The sequence below is a fragment of the Puma concolor genome, chromosome A1 (assembly GCF_028749965.1).
Source record: "Puma concolor isolate L17-30 chromosome A1, mPumCon1.1.hap2, whole genome shotgun sequence".
NCBI classification, from domain to species: domain Eukaryota; kingdom Metazoa; phylum Chordata; class Mammalia; order Carnivora; family Felidae; genus Puma; species Puma concolor.
Window position 1 is genome coordinate 129,323,672 of NC_141667.1, and position 23,247 is coordinate 129,346,918.

The 23,247-nt window shown below is 38.6% G+C and overlaps 1 protein-coding gene across 2 annotated transcripts in view; it reads right to left on the minus strand.

Annotated features, from left to right (window-relative positions):
* DDX46 (DEAD-box helicase 46) overlaps nucleotides 1-23,247 on the minus strand; it is a 71,856-nt gene that overhangs the window by 13,380 nt on the left and 35,229 nt on the right. For both annotated transcript variants that reach the window (XM_086703782.1, XM_086703774.1), the window contains exons 14-18: nucleotides 22,166-22,330; nucleotides 21,494-21,656; nucleotides 6,970-7,163; nucleotides 4,643-4,780; nucleotides 4,175-4,324 (exon numbers count right to left, since the gene is read on the minus strand). In XM_086703782.1, the coding sequence (XP_086559908.1) occupies nucleotides 4,175-4,324; nucleotides 4,643-4,780; nucleotides 6,970-7,163; nucleotides 21,494-21,656; nucleotides 22,166-22,330 (810 nt within the window). The remainder of the gene's footprint in view (nucleotides 1-4,174; nucleotides 4,325-4,642; nucleotides 4,781-6,969; nucleotides 7,164-21,493; nucleotides 21,657-22,165; nucleotides 22,331-23,247) is intronic.

The window sequence follows — 23,247 nt, forward strand, 5'->3', positions numbered from 1 at the left end:
AGACAGAGCATCCAACAGGATGCAGCTGAGATGCTTCAAGGCTCAGGCCTTGAGGCCAAATTAAATTGCAGTGATAGGTTGGAAAAAGGGCAGTAACTCCAGGTCAGTGGGCCACTAAAAATACAGTTAATAGTTCTCAGGGAGAATGGTACATGTTCCTATGGTGGGGCTCCCAAAATCCTCCCCAAATTCTAAAATGTAAATGGTTCTGCCTTAAAAACTGGTTAACAGGGATGCCTGGATGTCTCAGTTGGTTGAGCAACCGACTTTGGTTTAGGTCGTGATCTCAAGGCTTGTGGGTTCGAGCCCAAAGTCAGGCTCTGCACTGACAGCTCAGAGCCTGGAGAATGCTTCGCACTGTGTCTCCCTCTCTTTCTACTCCCGTTTGTGCGCTCTCTCTCTTTCAAAAATAAGTAAACATTTAGGAAAAACAAAAAAACCTCTGGTTAAAAGAATCAGAAAAGAAGGTTTTATTGCTTTATTCCTTTTGAACTAAAAAACAGGAAAAAAGGAAGGTTGGTTTCCCTATCAAAGCAAGAACAATGGGTGAACACCTCAGCTCTCCAGGAGCCACATGAGTCCAACTGCCACTGTGTCATACTGAAGCTTGACATATCTACTTCATAAGCTATTTGCATTTCCTTTTAATAATGCCTTCTGCCCAACAATGACTACTGACTATGCCAACTACAGAGATGTAAATCCCTTTATATACTTAAGGTAGGCTAATAAGGCCTTATCTGGTAAAACTCAAATGGAGAGCAGAACTTGTTTAGGGTTTTAAAAATTAACTGGGTTAACTTACAAAGTTCTTCGAAATCAAAACAATCAACTTAACTTCCTTTTACAATACTTGTTATCTAACAAGGAGTTTTAGTTATCAACTAATATAAACTTAACATTCAAGTGAATATCTTTTTTTTTTTTTAATGTTTATTTTTGAGAGAGAGAAAGAGTATGAGCTGGGGAGGGGCAGAGACAGGGGGAGACACAGAATCTAAAACAGGCTCCAGGCTCCAAACCGTCAGCACAGAGCCCAACACAGGGCTTTAACTCACAAACTGTGAGACCATGACCCTGAGCAAGTCGGACGCTTAACCAACTGAGCCACCTAGGCACCCCAAAAGAATAAAACTTTTAAATTAAATAGGATGGGGAGCCCAGGGGGGCTCAGTCGGTTAAGTGTCCGGCTCTTGGGTTTTAGCTCAGATCATGATCTCACAGTTCATGAGTTTAAGCTCCATATCAGGCTCTGTGCTGACAGTGCAGAGCCTGCTTGGGACTCATTCTCTCTCTCTCTCTCTCTCTCTCTCAAAATAAATAAATAAACTTAAAAAAAAAAGATACATGGCATTAAATTCCAAAACACACAAAATCAACAACGAGTACTGTGTATGATGCTAGCTTTTATTCACTTTAGTACTTTAAGTTGTTTACAAAAATTAACCAAGGAATCAATCGACATATTTCATATGAGATTAAAAAAAAAAATGTTCAAAGTATCATAAAAAAACTGAGGTGAGTTTAAAACAAGGCCATAAATTCTTCAGGTCATGATCTTGCGGTTCTTTGAGTTCAAGCCCTGAGTTGGGCTCTGTGTTGACAGCTCAGGGCCTGGATCCCGCTTCAGATTCTGTGTCTCCCTCTCTGCCCCTCCCCTATTCACACCCTTGTCTTTCTTGCTCTCAAAAATAAACATTAAAAAAAATAATAATAAAACAAGTCCATAAATTCTTTAATACTCTTCCCCTTCAAAAGGAGATGCTCTCCTTGAATGTGGGCTGGACTTAGTAACTTATTTTCAACAGACAGAATACAAGTAGTAGTGCCAGAGTAGAGCTTTACAGATTAATCATAAAAGGCCCTAAGGCTTCCTCTTTGCCATCTTAGATCACTCACTTCGGGAGAAGCCAGGGGCCATATTGTGAGGACACATAGGCAGAGTAAAGAACAGAGGTACCCTGCCAACATCACAGTGACTCTGCCTTCTGAAAGAAAATGGTCCTCTGTCAGTCAAGCCTTCAAATGACTACAGCCCAGGATAATAGCATTACTGCAATCGCAATGAGACCCTAAGCCAAAACTACCAGTGTAACTGCTCCTGATTTGCTAACCCAAAGGAAATGTGAGAGAATAAATGTTGTTTGAAACTACTAGGCTGTGGATCAACTTGCTACAGCATAACCAATAAGTAACTAAAACACTGATTTAATTAAATTTTAAGCCAGTATGGTATCCTAGAAAGAAATGGCCTAGGATTAATGAGAGATCTGGGGTCTGGTCCTGGCTGTGCTTAACAGTCAATGTGGTTGTGGGCCAAATCCTTTTTCTGGGCTTCCACTTCCTCAAATGATAAGATAAAAATGAATTCCTGATTTCTGAAATTGACTGAGCTAAGGTTTAATAGAGTAAAAAAAAAAAAAAAAAAAGTTCTGGGGCGCCTGGGTGGCTCAGTCGGTTAAGCGGCCGACTTCGGCTCAGGTCACGACCTCATACTCCGTGAGTTCGAGCCCCGCGTCGGGCTCTGTGCTGACCGCTCAGAGCCTGGAGCCTGTTTCAGATTCTGTGTCTCCCTCTCTCTCTGACCCTCCCCCGTTCATGCTCTGTCTCTCTCTGTCTCAAAAATAAATAAACGTTAAAAAAAAAAAAAATTAAAAAAAAAAGTTCTAAGATCAAAGATCAAATATCATGGAGGATTTGTTAAACGAAGTTAAATAAGCTTCTTGACTTGAGGACTTTACACATACTTCAATATGCTAATCCTACTTAGTGGTACACACTAAGATTTTCCAAAATCACTTTATAATGAAAACATCTTCTTCTAAAGCTCAAGCTCCTGGGATTTGGGTTCCAAACAATACTCTGTGAAATCCTGACCTTGCTGAGTCCTTAGGGTCCTCTTTACTCACTGGGTCACAAATAATAACATAAGCTAGGACCATGGTCTCTGAAATAAGAATGAAATGGGTCTCCTCAATTATAAAATGGGAATATTCTTGAGTATCTACCTTGTCTGACTACTGTGAAGTAAATGAAACAATCCCTGTAAAGCACTTAACACCGTGCACAGCACTTAGTAATACTCAAAAAATGCTATTACTGATTTTTTTATTTATTTATTTTAAGAGAGAGACAGAGACAGAGAGAGCTTGAGAGAGCAGGGGAGGGGCAGAGAGAGACAGAATCCCAAGCAGGTTCCACCCTGTCAGCACAAAGCCCAACACAGGGCTCGAACCTATGAACTGTGAGATCATGACCTGGGCTGAAATCAAGAGTCAGATGCTCAACTGACTGAGCCACCCAGGCGCCCTGTATTATTTTATTTTATTTTTTTAAAGTAATTTCTAAACCCAATGTGGGGACTGAACTCATGACCCCAAGATCAAGAGTCATGTACTCTCTGCCAAATGAGCCAGCCAAGCACCCTGCTATTATTGTTAATGAGGATAACCTATAATGATTAAATTTTTAAAAATAAAAATATTAGCACTGATGTTGTTAAAGATGTGGGGAGCCAGGCACTCTTACACACCACCACAGCGAATGCCAAACTGGTATTCACTTTGCAGGAGGACAGTCTGAAAATGTTTCAGAACCAAATTAGATACACCCTTTGGGAGAGCAATTCCATGTACACACTCAACCTCAAAACTTAATCTAAAGAATGTACAAAATTAAATGTATAAGGACAAGCAGTGAAGTACAGTTTATGACAGTAAAGTATATTCCAAATATGAACATACAGAAACCCACATATTCAAAATTAAGAATAATGAGAATGAATTTACTAAAATGAGAAGATTTCAACATAAGACTGTTGTTGTAAAGGTGGTTATAAAGCAGTATGACCTCATTTTTATGAATATACATAATATGGGCAGGGCATATGTGAATAGAGAGAGGGAGAAAAGGAGAAAGAGAAGGAGGGAGGGAGAGGGAGGGAGAGAAAGGGAGAGAAAGGGAGAGAAAGGGAGAGAAAGGGAGAGAAAGGGAGAGAAAGGGAGAGAAAGGGAGAAAGGGAGAGAGGGAGAGAGGGAGAGAAAGAGTAAAGGCTGGGAAGGGCACATATCAGAAAGGTTTCCAACAACTGGCTATCTCAACAAATAAACCTGGGGTGGGGGGAAGCAACAATGTTTCAATCAGCAAGAAGGGGGCTCAGAAAAATGGCACTTACATCGACTGCAGCGTCCTCATCATCTGAATCTTGCAAACCGAGAGCTGCTTTTTGCAACTTCTTCCTCTCATTGGCCAAAGCTTGTTCTGTTTCATCAAACTTGAATCCCTTACCAGAGAACCCACTACTCTTTTTAATTATTTTCCCTTCCTTTCAAGGAAAAACAAAACAGTTAATTTCATACTAAAAAAAACTTTAATGTTTAGGAATTTAGGAGTAATTAAGTATTTTTCAAGGTAGCACATACCAATGTATCAAAAACATTTCATCTAGCATGAGAACAAAAAAAGAACTCTTCAGTATGATACAAAACATGGAGTTGAAGCAAAAGGGAGGATTTTGTTGTCATTCCTTTTCCCTCTCTAAAGAGATAAAGTTACCTTATCAAGGTTTACAAGTATAAAATATTCAAGGTTTACAACACAATAATGACCTGCATAAAGATAATGGGAATTGGAAAAAACTCACAGCTTTCTGCTGATCTTTGAAATCACTCCAAAGTTTCTCCAGATCAGAAGGCACCGCAGTTCCTGACAATTCAAGAGCTTTAATTATGTCACCAGCATAGCGAGCTTGATCTTCTGTGATAAAAGTATACGCATAACCCTAATGAATGATGAAAAAAAAGAGAACTATTAGACACTAACAAGATGACTCTTACTCAGATCACAACATAAAAGTAGAATCATCTAATAATAGATCTTCTTAAGAGTGACTTCATGGGGCACCAGGGTAGCTCAGTCGGTTAAGAGTCCGACTTCAGCTCAGGTCATGATCTCTCAGTCCATGAGTTCGAGCTCCTGTGGGGCTCTGTGTTAACAGCTCAGAGCCTGCATCCTGCTTCAGATTCTGGGTGTCTCTCTCTGCCCCTCCTCCCCTCACACACACTCTCTCTCTCAAAAATAAATAAACATCTAAAAAAAAAATTAGGGGCTCCTGGGTGGCTCAGTCAGTTAAGCGTCCAACTTTAGCTCAGATCATAATTTCACAGTTCGTGAGCTCAAGTCCCAAGTCAGGATCTGTGCTGACAGCTCAGAGCCTGGAGCCTGCTTCAGATTCTGTGTCTCCCTCTCTCTCTGTTCCTCCCCTGCTCATGTTCCGTCACCCTCTCTCTCACAAATTAATAAATATTTTTTTTAAAAAATTAAAAATAAAAATAAGCATACCAGAAACTCATTTCTTGATGCATAAACAGAAATTCAATTTTATATAAACGTGTAATTGCATTGTCATACACATTACTTTTAATATAATACATTATTTTTCCCCCTTTCGCTTGCATTCCCTTCCTACACTACCTACTGCACCTCTCTACCCCAACTAACTTGTATTCACTTGCTAGGACACAGCTTCCCACATATTTCTCCCTCTGCATATTTTTTAAGACCAGTAAGAGATATAAAAACATTTGTTTGTGTATGTGTAATGTGTTTTTATATACAAAAATGAAGTCAGCTATATAGCCTCCCTGGGGTTTTCTAAAGCCTAAGATTTCACATTTCCCTAGCAGCTTTTTGGTTCAGGCAAGAGAGTTGGGAGTAGAATGGCACACCACAATCAGACTGTCTTCACATACACTGTGTCCCTACCAGAAAACTGTTATGAATTGTAAAACATGGTTTAACACTGTATTTCAGAAATATCTAGTCACCACATGACCCATGGCCTACTTTTGTGCTGTCCATGTGCTAAGAATAGTATCACATTATTTTAAGGTTTGTACGTGCACATAATTTTACACAAAGTTTCCCATAACCACAGAATAACTCAGGTTAAATCAATAAAAGCCATCACTATGTATTAGCTGTGTAAGCTGGGCAAGTAAGTTAACTTCCATGTACCTTTTCTTATCTATTAAATGGTATTACTCACCTCAAAGGGAAATTGTGAGGATGAAGTGAGATGATTTATGTAAAGCAATGAAAATAGTGCCTGGCATTCAATAAGTACTCCATAAATACATTATTATTATTATCATTATTATTATTATTATTGCCTCAGTATGTAGAAATGTCCACGAATGGAAAATCAAATAGATCATCATACCATCATCAGTGTTTCTTTTTCTTTTTCTTTTTTTTAATGTTTATTTATTTTTGAGAGGGAGGAAAGAGCACGAGTGGCAGTGGGGCAGACAGAGAGAGAAAGACACAGAATCTGAAAGAGGCTCCAGGCTCTGAGCTGTTAGCACAGAGCCCAACATGAGGCCCAAACTCAGGAACAGTGAGATCATGACCTGAGCCAAAGTCAGACAACCAACCGAACAAGCCACCCAGGCGCCCCAATCACCATCAAGGTTTCCAACAACAGAATATTCTGCTTGCTGCCTTCAAAAAGAATGAGTTAGACCTATATAGTTACCAGACTATAAGTGAGTTAAAAAACCAAGAAATATACATAGTGTATGAAGCAGGACAGGGGAATAATGAGAAAAAGGGTAACAATTTTGGTAGGAGTACATTTTATAATCCCACATTTTAAAAATAGCAATGAAAAATCTCAAACTATATACATGCATGTAAAAACGTATACAGAAATTTTTAAGCAAGGGAAAAAAAAAAACTAAAAGACATAAATAACACTATCTGCCTAAAGAGAACAGCTAATTATCAATAACTTTAATAATACTGTGTATAGAAATGATGAACATCAATTAATCCCCATACTCTGATGATTGAAGATTTTCAAAATGTTTATGTTAACTCCTATTATCTACTCCTTATAACCCTAAACAAACAAAAAAAACCTGTATTTTATTAATACAATGGAAATCAACTTTAAAAAGTTCTTTTTACTTTATTGCCTGCTCTTCCAGTCCTTCCCGCTCTGTGCACATAATCCTCATAATGGTTGGGGCAGCTGTAATTTACTACAAGAATCAGATGTTTCACATCTAAACCTCGGGCAGCAACAGAAGTGGCTACGAGAAGTTTGCAGGTCCCATTCTTGAAGTCATTTATGATGCTATCTCTGTCATATTGATCAATGCCTGCAAGTAAACAAACAAAAAATGTAAAACCACATACTGCATTTAAATTGTTCACTTCATCTGACACAGAAATAAGTTAAATGCAGAGTAAAGAATAAACACAACTTACAATGACCAAACATCTACCAATTACAATACTGAAATAAAACACTAAGGAAATTTAATGGCCAGATCAAAAGCTACTGCTATTAACTCATTGATGAATATTCCAAATATGTTCTTGTTTTGCCTCCTTTCTTGTGAATATGGATTATAACAGCAGAAACCCCATCTCAGATTCATTAACCTATACTTAACCTATTTATGGGGTAAAACAAGAAAAGGCAGGTACATTCAGCCTACAGTAATAGGATTCTTCAGATCTTTCTCCTTCTCCTATAGGTTATTAGAGCCTTACTACTCAGTTTTGTCCGAGGACCAGAAGCAACATCACATGGGACGTTGTCAGAAATGCAGAATCTCAGAAAAAAAAGAGAAAGAGAGAGAGAAAGAAAAAGAGATAAAGAAATGAAAAGAGAAGAAAAGAAAAGAGAAAAGAAAAGGAAAGGAAAGAAAGGCAGGCCAGATCCTACTCCAAACTACTGATTCAGATTTTGCATTTTAACAAGATACTTAGGTGACTGATTACACATTACTATTAAAGTTTGAAATGCACTGGTTAAAAAGCAGTGAACTGGGTCTCTCTTAAATATGTTTCCCAAAGAGCCTCAGGGTGAGTGATAACGGAGGGTATAAAATGCCAAAATGTTCTATTACAAAATACTCAGACCGAAAATTGATTTAATGATGGAGAACCTCTTAGAGAAGGGAATGGGGTAAATTCTCAAACCATGAAAAACTCATTTTGGCAGCAGGAGATATTCTAAGGCTTCATATAAAATCTGAGTTTAAAATACACAGAATACTTAGTATCTAAATATATATCAATGCTAATTAATACTATTACCTAAAACTTAAACATACTCCTCAGGACACCTGCCTGGGTGGCTCAGTCAGTTAAGTGTCTGACTTCGGCTCAGGTCATGATTTCACGGTTTATGGGTTCAAGCCCCGCACTGGGCTTTGTGCTGACAGCTAAGAGCCTGGAGCCTGCTTCAGATTCCATGCCTCCCTATCTCTCTCTGCCCCTCCCCTGCTTGCACTCTGTCTCTCCCTTGCTCTCTCAGCAAAAAAAAAAAAAAAAAAAAAAAAAAAAAAAAAGTGTACTCTTCAATGACTGAATTAAAGAAATTATTTGGATCTAATGTCAAAATAACTAGAATCCAACACCAAACCCAAAAGTCTCTTAAGAAAAATTAATGAAGTCAATACCAATATAAATTAAATTTAAAATTAAAATGTACTAAAACTTTTACTTTAGACTGAGGTATCCTGACTACCTAACTCAGCTACACATACTTTATTCCATGAAGTGAATATAATATGCTAAACACAGTATATGGGATACCTGCCCAGCAGCAATTAACCCTCTTCCTTTTTTTTTTTTTTTTCATGTTTATTTATATTTGAGAAACAAAGGGAAAGAGGGAGGGAGGGAGGGATGGTGTGGAAGCAGGGGAGGGGCAGAGAGAGATGACAACAGAATCTGAAGCAGGCTTCAGGCTCTGAGCTGTCAGCACAGAGCCTGATGTGGGGCTTGAACTCACAAACTGTGAGATCATGACCTGAGCTGAAGTCGGATGCTTAACCAAGTGAGCCACCCAAGTGCCCCAACCCTCTTCCTTTTTAACAGAACTCCAAATTTGTTCACCTATCCACCCAACATATGATCACATATATCAAACCAGAGATGAGCCTAATTCTCACTTTTAGCTGAATCAATCCCATTCACTTTCTGTGCTTAAGGCCTCCTTTGTAAAAATTAATGAGGATGAGACCCAGAAAGCTATACTTTACACAGGTCATCTCTATCAATACTCAATGTATTAGAAACTGAGAAAATTTGTGAATACTTACGAACTTGTTTAAAAATAACTTAAAAGCAATTACATATTAAAATTTAGGGGCATCTCGTAACAGAAGATAGTTGGAGTCTCATATCTTCTGCATCCCATCTGGTGCAATAGAACATGCCATGATGCCGTCAGAAAACTACAGTATACACTCCACACTCCACAGAATGAAAGTAAAAAGGCAAATCACGTAGTAAGGTTATTACACAAATACTTTTGATCTCATGAACCCCTTAAAGTCTCTGAGAACCTCAAGGGTGCCAGGGCAAAACTTTAGGAATCATTAGTCATTCTGCTTGCTTACAAATGATTTAGGCATAAGCATGTGATGCAATTTTTACCAAAGAGATAAGAGAAGTACAGACAAGGGATTATGGGGGGGTGGGGGTGGGGGGGAATATCCTTATTACTTATATAAAAAACACACAATATCCCTCAATGTAGGAAAAGCTCTTATTGGACCAACCCTCTTGCAGATAGCAACTATAAACTCTGGGCAAAATATTGGGAGAAAAAAAAAACACAAAAAACCTACCTGAAGGCACAAGACTATGACTAAAAACAAGCAGAAACTGGAATTTTTGACATTTGGAATAATACACTAGCAGTAGTTGAAATTACAGGATTCAATTTATTTACTTTAAACTTTCTGTTTGGGGAAAAGCCTTGGGAAGCCAAGGAGGACAAGTCAAACTTGAATAGAAACTGGAATTTTTGACATTTGGAATAATATACTAGCTGAGGACCAGAAAACAAGCACAAACATGTGGACCCTAAACTATGCATGCATGGGACAGAATCCAAGCAACCTAGGTATGGCTAAAAGAAATTAACACAGGGGTGCCTGGGTGGCTCAGCTGGTTAAGCATCTGACTTCAGCTCAGGTCATGAAGTCCTGGTCCCAGAGTTTGAGCCCCTCGTCAGGCTCTGTGCTGACAGCTGAGCCTGAAGCCTGCTTCAGATTCTGTGTCTCCCTCTCTCTTTGCCCCTTCCCCCGCTCACGCTCTGTTTCTCTCAGTCTCTCAAAAATGAATGTTAAAATTATTTTTACTAAAAAAATAAAAGAAATTAACAGATTTCAGATGTTGCCCATTAAAAGAAGGACTCAGTTTAAAATAAGGGTCCAACCAAGTTAATGTCTTATTAAAACAAAAGTCTTAAGGAAAATATGAGAATTCAGACCCTACAATGGATTATTCATAAAGGGCAGTATACAAATCAAAATTATTAGATAAAAATAGAAATATATAAAACAAAATAAAAAGATAATCAACAGAAACTGACAAGGTGACCAAGATGTTATGATTAATAGTCAAAGATTTTTATTATTTATTTATTTATTTTTGAGAGAGAGAGAGAGAGAGAGAGAGAGAGAGCAAGCATACACATGCACCCGTGGGAGAAAGGCAAAGAGGGAGAAAGAGAATCCAAGCATGCTCTGTGCTGTCAGCGCAGAGCCTGACATAGGGCCTGATCCTACAAAATGTGAGATCACAACCTGAGCTGAAACTAACAGTCAGAAGCCCAACCTACTGAGCCACCCAGATGCCCTAATAGTCCAAGATTTTTAAAGCAACTGCTGTAACTGTGATCAAGGAAAAATTTTTAAATGCTCATAATGAATGGCAGGAAATCTTATGAGAGAAACAAGAAGAAAATATAAGAGAGAGCCAACTAGAAATTCTAGAACTAAAAAAAAAAAATTTGAATTAAAAATTCACTGGATAGGGGCGCCTGGGTGGCGCAGTCGGTTAAGCGTCCGACTTCAGCCAGGTCACGATCTTGCGGTCCGTGAGTTCGAGCCCCGCGTCAGGCTCTGGGCTGATGGCTCGGAGCCTGGAGCCTGGAGCCTGTTTCCGATTCTGTGTCTCCCTCTCTCTCTGACCCTCCCCCGTTCATGCTCTGTCTCTCCCTGTCCCAAAAATAAATAAACGTTGAAAAAAAAAATTTTTTTTTAAAAAATTCACTGGATAGACTTAACAGCAAATAAATGAGGGCAAAAAGAAATCTGTGAACTTGAAGACAGTTAAAGAAATGACCCAGTATTAATTATAGAGGAGAAAAAAAGTTTGAAAAACAAAAGTGAACAAAGGATCAAAGACATGGGAGATGGTACTAAAGGGCTGAACATACACATAATTGCAATCCCAAAGAGAGAAGGAAAAATAGCTCTGGAAAAAAAAAAAATTAAGATACAAAGGTCAAGAATTTCCCAAATTTGTCCCAAATTACATCTGAAAAACATAAATTTACAGATTCTACAAGTTCAGTGAACCATGAGTACAATAAACACAAAGAAAACCATACTGATACACTAACCATATGACCCAGCAATCCCATTCCTGGTTATCTATTCTAGAAAAATTTTCACATACAACCCGTATTCAAACATTTAACAGCAGCTCTATTCATTTTTGTCTAAAACTGGAAACAACCCAAACATCCTTCAACAGATGAAGATACACAAACCGTGGTACATCCACACAATAAATATCTCTGGGCAATAAAAAGAGATGAATTGTGCAACAACTTCAGGGGATCTGAAAATCATTACGCTGAGTGAAGAATCAACTGTATAATGTATGACCTAAATTTACAAATATTCTTATAAAAACACATCAGTGGTTGACGGGAGTTATAAACAGGAGGAGAGTTAACTTTTCAGTTACTTTTGTAGGTATAGGACAAGGGAGTTTTGGGGCATGATGGAACTGTTCTGTATCCCAATTATATTGTTCCCTGTGGGATGGCTGAAGCAGCAGAAAAACAAGGAACAGCCCAGGTGTCAAGAGAAATGAACTGAACGAACGGGGATAGATTTATACAAAAGAATATTAACAATAAGGGAAGAACTACTGGTAATGCAACAACGTGGAAGAATCCCAAAAACATGCCGAGGACCACCCACCATATGACGGAAACAAGCCAATGAAGAATGGACAACCCAGCACCTAGAGCTATCAAGCCAGTAAGGGTAGAAGCTGAGAAGGAACAAGGGGGAAGGGAAGAGGCTGCAACCAGAACCTCATAAAACAAAGGCCCTTGCCTATAGTCCACGGGCATTCACTTTCAAAAGTCCCCTCTCTATAAAGAGAGCTTTCCTACTATTAAAAAAACATTTTCTGAAGCTAAAAAAAAGAAAAAAAAAGGCCGAGTAAAAGATAACTTGACACAAAAATGTTGAGAAAGTACGGTTTCATTTATCTGAAATTCTAAAAATACAACAAATATATGTAGGAAAAAAATGTAAAAAGTGGTTGCCTGTGGGGATGAGAACAGGCATTAACTGGCGGGAAGTTCTGAGGTTGTATATGCATAGAGGTTTGGGTTTCACAGCTTATATATATTTGTCAAAACTCATCAAAGAGCACACTTATGATCTGTACATTTTACTACAGTTTACCTATAGTTTGTTTTTTTTTTTTTTAAATTTGGGGGGACGGGGCGCCTGGGTGGCTCAGTCGGTTAGACGTCCGACTTCAGCCCAGGTCACGATCTCGCGGTCCGTGAGTTCGAGCCCCACGTCGGGCTCTGGGCTGATGGCTCAGAGCATGGAGCCTGCTTCTGATTCTGTGTCTCCCTCTCTCTCTGCCCCTCCCCCATTCACGCTCTGTCTCCGTCTCAAAAATAAATAAACGTTAAAAAAAAAAAAAAATTTTGGGGGGGCGCGTGGGTGGCTCAGTCGGTTGGGCGTCCGACTTCGGCTCAGGTCATGATCTCGCGGTCCGTGAGTTCAAGCCCCACGTCGGGCTCTGGGCTGACGTCTCAGAGCCTGGAGCCTGTTTCAGATTCTGTGTCTCCCTCTCTCTCTGACCCTCCCCCGTTCATGCTCTGTCGCTCCCTGTCTCAAAAATGAACAAACATTAAAAAATTTAAAAAAAAAATTTTTTTTTTAATAAATAAATAAATAAATAAATAAATAAATAAATAAATAAATAAATAAATAAATTTGGGGGGCGCTTGACTGGCTCGGTATACAATTCTTGATCTTGGGGTCTTGAGTTTGAGCCCGACAATAGGGACAGAGTTTACTTAAAAAACATAGTTATTCTAAAAAATAAAATAAAAATTTCTGAACTAGTGTTAACCATCTGCATATTGAAGTGAAATATGCTGATGCTACAACTTTCTTTAAAACATATCAAAAAACTAAGAAATATGATGAGTAGGTAGAATAGACAGATGGCTAAAGATATGAAAGAGAAATACAACAAAATGTTAGTTGTAGAATCCAGTACTGGATGTTCAAGGCTCTTCACCATATGATTTTCTCAGATTTTTTCTGTGTTTACAAATTGTGGTTATAAAAATAAGAGGGGAAAAAGGCACCTAGACATATGGGAAATAGTCTTCTTCCTCTGTAATTTGTCTGATACAAAAGTGATGGTTAGGGGCACCTGGGTGGCTAAGTCGGTTAAGCGGCTAACTTCGGCTCAGGTCATGATCTCGAGGTGAGTTTAAGCCCTGTGTCGGGCTCTGTGCTGACAGCTCAGAGCCCGGAGCCTGTTTCGGATTCTGTGTCTCCCTCTCTCTGACCCTCCCCTGTTCATGCTCTGTATCTCTCTGTCTCAAAAATAAATAAACGTTAAAAAATAAATTAATTAATTAAAAAAAAAAGTGATGGTTAAAACTGCAGAAGCCTTTTTGGTGCCATGAAAAAAAAAAAAACACTTTAAAAACTAACTTGGGGTGCCAAGGTGGCTCAGCCAGTTAAGCACTGAACCCCTGATTTTGGCTCAGGTCATAATCTCACCGTTGGTGATAACACACCCAGCATGAGGCTCTGCACAGACAGCATGGAGTCTGTTTGGCATTCTCTCTCTCTCTCTCTCTCTCTCTCTCTCTGCCCCTCCCCCACCTCAAAATAAATAAACTTAAAAAAAAAAAACAATTAAGTTAACATGCTCAGGATGGCAGTACAGAAAATACAATATAGTGACAGTGAGCCACTAAATGAAACAATCTGGAGTCACTTCACCATTAGATTTCATTTTTATAAAATAATAAAAATGTCTCATGATTTAAGGCAGTTGGATTAGTTTTTTGTCACTTGCAGAAAAAAGAAAAATGTAACTGATATTAATAGTACAAGTTGAAGGCCTCAACGAAACAGTCTGCCCTATAAAAAAAAGTATATGTTCTCATATACCATAATTTCTCGTTAAGTAGAAACCTGTGTGCTGCTTTTCTAATTTCATTATTTACCCTATTAGATGCATTGGTTTTTTTTTTTTAACTTATTTATTTTGAGAGGGAGCATGAGCACATGCAAGTGGGGGGAGGGGCACAGTGAGAGAGGGACAGAATTCAAAGCCACTTGCTCACAAGGTTCAATCCCATGAACCCATGAGATCATGACTCCAGCTGAGATCAAGAGCTGGATGCCCAACCAACTGAGCTACCCAGGTACCCAAGATGCACTGTGTTTTTAAGAAATTTTTAAATTATTCATTGTTAATGCAAAAGCTAAAAAATGGATGGCTGACAAACCAGAAACTGCAGCCATGGTTCAATGAAAGTATTTTCATATTTCTTTCATTTGTAACCTACTTTAAGGTTACTGCAGGTTATGTGATAGGTCAAAAAGGAGTACTAAGAACATGTTCTCCATTTACTATGTTCATAATAATGCTGACAAATATCTAACAAAAAAGTTAAGCCATAGTAGAATGTTTTGATTGCTGTACTGAGAAAATTGTTTCAGGTTAAGACCAGGAGTGGGCAGAACATATAATCCACTCTCTTACTTCCAGCCTTTGCTCTTCCCCTTCTAGACCTGAAGACACGAAGAACTACAGGTGGCTCTATAGAAGACACTGCATGTGGGGCATCTCCAAGCATCCTTCTCACTATATCATTACACTATGTGTTAGGTATAAAATGCACATTAATTTCAAATGCACATTAGGAATTTTATGATTACACCTTTTAATTCTTAAAAAGCCCTAAGTAATTTCTACATTTTTATACTTATATAGCAAATTGGCTTTTATTCAGTTACACATTAAAAGAGCTTAACAACAAGACTCATAATCAAAACTTCTCCCTAGTTTTCCTTCAGAAATTTACCACACTGGAGGAGCCAGGGTAGCTCAAGCTCAGTTGGTTTAAGTGTCCGACTTTGGCTCAGGTCATGATGTCACAGTTCATGCGTTTAAGCCCTACACTGGGCTCTGTGCTGACAGCTCAGAGCCTGGAGTCTACTTTGGATTCTGTGTCTCCCTCTCTCTCTGCTCCTCCCGCGCTCACACTCTGCCTCTCAAAAATAAACATTAAAAAAAAAAAGGTAAAAGAAATTCAGCACATTGCTCTACTACAAAATTACTTAAAAAATGTCTAAGCTAATAAATAAATCTTACATTCACAATAAATTTTGTTTATTTGCTTTGAGACACAAGATTTTACATGGACACACCTGTTTTAATCAAAATATTTAAAATTAGAAAGTACTGGGACACCTGGGTGGCTTAGTTAGTTGGTCTGACTCGATTTCAGCTCAGGTCATGATCTCACAGTTCATGAGGTGGAGCTGTACGACAAGCTCTGTGCAGACAACCCAGAGCCTGCTTAGGATTCTCTTTGTCCTCTCTCTGCCCCTCTCCCAATCGCACTCACTCTCAAAATAAACATTAAAAACATTTTAATTTAACTTAAAAGTACAAAACAACAAACAGGAGAGAAAAGAAATCATCTAGGGAAAGAAAGAAAGCTGAGTCCCATGTTTCAAATGTGGAGAAAAACTAAAGTTCTACACTAGAAACTTTGTAGCTAATGGCAACCAAAACATTTTCAGGAATGATGACACTAACAGGGCCAAAATAAAACGTCTATGATAAGTCATTATTGCCTGTTTATCCTAATGATTAAAAGTAGACATGGACATGCTAGAAAGGTAAAAATGTAGAGAGAGTAAAAAGATTAGTGGCTGGGGCATCTTGGGTGGCTTAGTGGCTTAAGTGTTTGATTCTTGATCTCTTTTCAGGTCTTGATCTCAGGGCAGGGAGTTCAAGCCCTGCATCTTGGGGGAGCCTACTTAAAAAAAAAAAAAAAAAAAAAGATAAGCAGCAGTATAGGGATGGGGGAGGGAGGGATGAATAGGCAAAGAGGATTCTTATGGTAGTATTTTCTATGAGTGATATAGTATGGTACTATACTGGTGAATATGTCTTTATAAATTTGTCCAAATCCACAGACCGTATAACACCAAGAGCGAACCCTAATGTAAACCAGGGACTCTGGGTGACAATGATATGTCAATACAGGTTCAATGATTGTAACAAATGTACCTCTGTGGTATGGGATATTGATAGGGGAGGAGGTTGTACTTGGGGGCAAGGGATATACGGGAACTTTGTAATTTCTGCTGTCTTGCTGTGTATCTAAAACTGCTCTAAAAAACAGTCTACTAAAAAAAGAAATGTTGGGGCACCTGGGTGGCTCAAGTCAGTTAAGTGCCATGGATCGAGAGGGTGAAGCCCTGAGTCAGGCTCTACACTGACAGTGTGGACCTTGTTGGAATTGGATTCTCCCTCTCTAGCTCTTTGCCCCTCCCCCACTCATGCTTTTTCTCTCAGAATTAAAAAAAAGTTGGGAAAAAAAAAAAGTAAACGGGTGCCTGGCTGGCTCAGTTAGTAGAGCATTCAACTCTTGATCTCTGGGTCATGAGTTCAAGCCCAACGCTGGGGACAGAGTTTACTTAAAAAAAAAAAAAAAAAAAAAAAAATTTGGCATAAGATAAACATACAGATCAATGAAATTAAATAAAGAGCTCAGAAACCCTCAGATAAATAAATGGTCAATAGATTTTGACAAAGGTGCCAAGACTCTTCAATGGGAAAAGGACAGTCTTTTTACCACATGGGTCAGGGAAACTGAAAAACCACATGCAAAAGAATGCAGCTGGATCCATATCTTGCATCATATATAAAAATCACCTCAAAATGAATTACCTAAATGTAAAAGCTACAATTTTAGAACTCTGAGGAAACAAGAGGGAAAATTTTCATAACCTTGGACTTGGCAATGGTTTCTTGAATTAACAGCCAAAGAAAAGGCAAAAAAAGAAAAAATAAAACGGACTTCAAAATTTAAAACGTCTGCGCATCAAAGAACACTACCAAGAGGGTGAAAGGACAACCCAAAGAATGGGAGAAAATATATGTAAACTGTACATCTGATAAGGGATTGCTATCAAGAATATATAAAGAAATCCTACAACTCAGCAATGAAAAAAAGATGCGAATGACCTAATTAAAAATGGGCAGAAGCCTAAAATAGACAATTCTTCAAAAACAGATAACCAAATACCCAATAAGCACATAAAAAGATGTTCAATCTCAGTCATTAGGGAAATGCAAATCAAAACCACAATGTCACTTCACATCTACTAGCATAGCTATTATAAAAAAAAAATAGGAGACAAGTGCTGGCCAGGCTGTGGATAAACTGGAACCCTAATGCACTGCTGGAATTCCAAAATGGTGCAATTTTTACAAAAAGTAGTTTGCAGGTTCCATAAAAAGTTAAAAATAGCCATATGGCCATATGGCCAACAGGACTCAAACAGATAGTTGTACACCAGTGGTTAAGTAGCATTACTCACAAGAGCCAAAAGGTAGGAACAACCCAAATGTCCATCAACAGGTAAATGAATAAAGGAAATGTGGTATATACATACAATGAAAAATTATTTCGCATTTTAAAAAGGAAATTCTTCTTACCATACACAAAAACAAATTCAAAATGAATTAAAAACCTAAATGTAAGACCTGAAACCATAAAAATCCTAGAAGAGAGGACAGTTCTTTGCCTCTCGTGAGGCAAAGAAAAACAGGGGTGCCTGGCTGGCTCAATCGGTGGAAGTGCAACTTTTGACCTCAAGGTTGTGAGCTCAAGCTGCACATTTGGTCTAATTCCTTAAAAGTAAAATCTTAAAAAACAAAAAACAAAGAAAAAAGCAAAACAAACAAAAATAAACTACCGGGACTACATCAGAATAGAAAGCTTCTCAAAAAAAATATAAACACAGGGAGGGGGACAAAACGTAAGAGACTCTTAAATATAGAGAACAAACAGAGGGTTGCTGGAGGGGTTGTGGGAGGGAGGATGGGCTAAATGGGTAAGGGGCTTAAGAAATCTATTCCCGAAATCATTGTTGCACCAGATGCTAACTAACCTGGATGTAAATTACAAAAAATAAAAATAAATAAATCAATATAAATAAATAAATGTTCATTTATCCTTAAAAAAAAAAAAAAAGCTTCTGCACAGCAAAGGAAATAATCAACAAAACTAAAGGACAACCTACTGAATGGGAGAACATATTTGCAAATGACATATCTGACAAAGGGGTAGTATCCAAAATATATAAACACCTTATAAAACTCAACACCCAAAAAACAAATAATCCAATTAAAAACTGGGCAGAAGATGTGAACAGACATTTCTCCAAAGAAGACATCCTGATGGTCAACACACATGAAAAGATGTTCAACATCACTAATCATCAGGAAAATGCAAATCAAAACAACAAGAGATATCACCTCACACCTGTCAGAATGGCTAAAATCAACAACACAAGAGACAACTGGTGGCAAGGATGTGGAGCAAAAAGACCTTGTACCCACTGTTGGTGGGAATGCAAATTGGTGCAGCCACCATGGAAAAGAGTATGGAGGCTCCACAAAAAATTAAAAATAGAACTATTCAGGGGCTTCTGGGCGGCTGAGTCAGTTGAGCATGTGACTCTTGATTTTGGCTCAGGTAATGATCCCATGGAATCAAGCCCCACATTAGGCTCCATGCTGAACCTAAAGCCTGTTTGAGATTCACCCTCTTCCCCACTCACGTGCTTTCGCTCTCTCTCTCTCTCTCAAAAATAAATAAACAAACAAATAAATAAAACGGAACTACCCTATGATCCAGTAATCCCACTACTGGGTACTTATCAAAAGAATACAAAAAAACTTACTCGAAAAAAAGGACACAAGGACATATGAACCCCTATTTTTACCGCAGCATTTTTTTTTTTTAATTTTTTTTCTTAAGTTTATTTATTTTTGAGACAGAGAGAAACAGAGCATGAACGGGGGAGGGTCAGAGAGAGAGGGAGACACAGAATCTGAAACAGGCTCCAGGCTCTGAGCTGTCAGCACAGAGCCCAACGCGGGGCTCGAACTCACGGACCGTGAGATCGTGACCTGAGCTGAAGTCGGACGCTTAACCGACTGAGCCACCCAGGCGCCCCAACCGCAGCATTATTTAAATTAGCCAAATTATGGAAGCAGCCCAAGTACCCATGGACAGATGAATGGATAAAGAAGACGTCTCACACACACACACACACACACACACACACACAGAGGAATATGATTTGGCCATCATAAAGAATGAAATCTCGCTGTTTGCAACAACATGGATGGAGCGAGAAAACACAATGCTAAGTGAAGGAAGTGAGTCAGAGAAAGACAAATACCACACGACTTCACTCATAAGTGGAATTCAAGAAACAAAACAAATGAACAAAGGGGGAAAAAAAAGATAGGCAAACCAAGAACCACACTTTTAGCTATAGAGAGCAAACAGTTACCAGAGGGGAGGTGGGTGGGTGGAACAGGGGACAGGGATTAAAGAACACACTTGGGATGAGCACTAACGTATGGAAATGTTAAATCAGGTGTACAGTGTACACCTGAAACTAATACAGCACTTTATGTTACCTACACTGGAATTAAAATACTTTAAAAAGGAGGAAATTCTGACACATGATAAAACACGGATAAGCCTCAATGACAATTATGCTAACTGAAATAAACCAGGCACAGAAATACAAACACTGTATGATTCCACTCATGTGAAGTACCTAAAACAGGCAAATTCATAGGTACAAAAAGTAGAATACACGTTCCCAGGGGCCAGAAGGTGGGGATGGGGATGAAGTTATTATTTAACAGGTAGAGTTTGTGTTTGGAACAATGAAAAACTTCTGGAAATAGATAACGGTGTTGTTACACAGCACTGTTAATGTACTCAACACCACTGAATCACACACTTAAAATAGTTAAAATGGTAAATTTTATGTAACATATATTTCATCCCAATTAACAAAACAAAGGGGAAAACATGAGTGATTTTCAAGCATTAGGAGAGCCTGGGTGGCTCATCTGGTTAAGCGTCCAACTTCAGCTCAGGTCATGATCTCATGGTTTGTGAGTTAGAGCCCCATGTTGGTCTCTCTGCTGTCAGCACTGATGGATCCTCTGTCCACCTCTCTTTGCCCCTCACTCACTGGTTCTCTCTCTCTCTCTCAAAACAAATAAACAAACTTAAAAAAAAAAAAAAAACCCAAAACATTAAAAGTTAACCAAATACATACCCTTAGAGCCCTTTTAATTGCATCCACAATGAAACTTGGTGTCACAGACTGTATATTCCAAAGATGACAGCAAAAGCATGGCTTATTCTACATGCTCTTCTGCATAGGGAATGACCCTCCTATCAAGAAGTGGAGTCTATACCTCCATCCCCTTGAATCTGGGCCAGTCATGGGACTATTTTGACCTACAGAATATGATGGTAATGAAAGTTCTGCCAATTCCCAGTATCATCCCTAACTGGCCTGGCAAGTAGCCTTAACTTGCCTTCTCGCCAAGTAGTCCCACAGAGAGATCCACAAAGGGAAGGGCCAGGATCCCTGGCCAATAACCTGACTGAGCTCGGTCAAGAGCCAGTACCAACTTCCCAGCCACATTAAGTAAGGCAAATATGGAAATGGATCCCCAGTCCCAATTAAGCCATGCCAGCAGATACAGCATGAAACAGAAACTAGGTTAAGTGCTGAGCTCTAGCTAAAGCAAAGATTTATAGAGAAAATAGATGATAGCTGCCACTACATTTTGGGGTGGTTCATTACAAAGTCACAGACTGCCAGAACACATCCTTAATGAGGGTAATTCAAACTGTCTCTGTTGCACATGTTCAGGGTTCTAAGTCTTACATATATACAACAATGGAGACATCACACAGAAAATAAAAGGTTACTTTCAATTAAAGCTCTAATGTGAATCATGAAAACCTCCAGGTTGCATGGCACAATGGAAAGAATATAACACAAAACAGAGAATTTTAAGTTCTATTTCTCCTTAGCTGATTAATGGCTATAAAGTTTGGTCAAACCAATGTACTCCTTGTCTTATTTTCTTTACCTCAAAGATGGAATAATAATAATAATGCTTATTAGCCCCCAGAGTTCTGAATAAAAGAGGAGATAGAAGATACAAACTCTGGTTCTAAACTCAGTACACAGTAAACACACAGTACACAGTACACTGCAGTGCTTGGTCAAATTAAATACTCAACAGATACTTCAGTAAATATTACCTCCATGAAGAGACATGCAAGGATAAGATGCTCTCATCAAATCTTTCAGAAGACCATCTGCATGTTCCTGCTTATCCACAAATATAATGACAGATCCCGATTCTTGATAATGGCCGAGAAGCTCAAGTAACTTCAAGAACTTCTTTTCTTCTTCAATCACAATCTGCAAACAGCAAATCGCACCAAGTTAATGGAGTAAAACTGCAAATACATCTTGTGAACAAAAATACTCATTTTATTTGTGGCAGATGGCGAAATGACAATATCTTGCTGTATTTTAGGACCAGGCAGGAAAATATTGATTTTAATTGATAAACCAGTAAGACCAAAAACAAATCTGTAACTTTCAGAGAGGGGGCTTGTAAATGTGGGCAATCACCTGGTTCTCTCTGCCTCTTGATCTCACACCCTATTAACTAAAAAACAAGATGTGACATTTCTATTAACAAGCCCACCTCTTCTGGTGGGACGAACTAAAAAGGGCATTTTTTAAGAGGATTTTAAACATGCAGTTCCACAGAAAAGCATATTCAAGTGCATCATATAAAATATTAATGGCTGCAGTTGTATCCTATTTAATTTTAGAAATTACCTTCCTACATCACAATGATCCCACAAGAATCACATCCTGAACATCCAGGGAACTGAGGGTTTCTTAAAGGCTGTACCCACCACTTGTTGTTCCACATCTGAGCAAACCACGCTTCTGCCTCCAACCTGCACTTCAATGGGTTTACTGAGGATTCTGCGAGCCAAAGCCTCCATAGCTCTGGGGAAAGTAGCTGAAAACATAACTGTCTGTCGATCGGGACGGACATTATCCACAATGCGCATGACCTAAGGACACAATGCAAATAAATACGGTTGAGTGTAGCCTCTAAAAGTCAATGATGTTAAAATCAAGTAGAAAGAAATTTTGAGAACATCCATTCAGTGACTTCTAAACCTGTTACCTTAGATTATAATTGATTTTACCCCATAATTTGCTCCTCTCAGTCCCCCCCCCCCCCCCCCCGTTAAGAAATGGCAACTGTAGTTATCTACATGTTTAGGCCAAAGATGGAGGAGCCATCTGGAACTACTCTCTCTTTCTCTCATCTCACACCTAATTCACCAATAAATACAGTATTCTCAGTCTTCAAACTACATCTGGGATGAAACTATTCTCCCTTGTACCACTGTTTTCCTTCACTTAGTAAACACAATTTTACTGAACTATTATGTGCCAAGCACTGCTCTATTTGGAAATATGCAATAAAAACAGACAAAAACTTGTCTCCATGGAACTTCTATTCTAAGGAGAGTGGACACATAAATATATTATGTATCAAAGGTTGAAAGAGCTACAGAAAGAGAACAATGAAGGTGAACATACTGTTGAGGGAGTAAGATACAGGCACCAATTGCCTCAGTGTCTACAGAGCCCTGGAGAAAATAAAGACTCCTAGGATTCTTGTGATGATTGGTAAAACAAGAAAAAAAGTAATAATGAGTAATATTACTGATGATGGTTTAAAGGTAGATGGTGGTGAGTGACTGGAAACTGGGAAGGGTATTCTTCCAAAGAAGACATCCAGACGACTAACAGATACATGAAAATATGTTCAATATCACTCATCATCAGGGAAATACAAATCAAAACCATGATGAAATACCACCTCACAGGTGTCAGAATGGCTAAAATTAACTCAGGAAAAAACAGTATTGGCGAGGATGTGGAGACAGGGGAACTCTCTCGCACTGTTGGTGGGAAT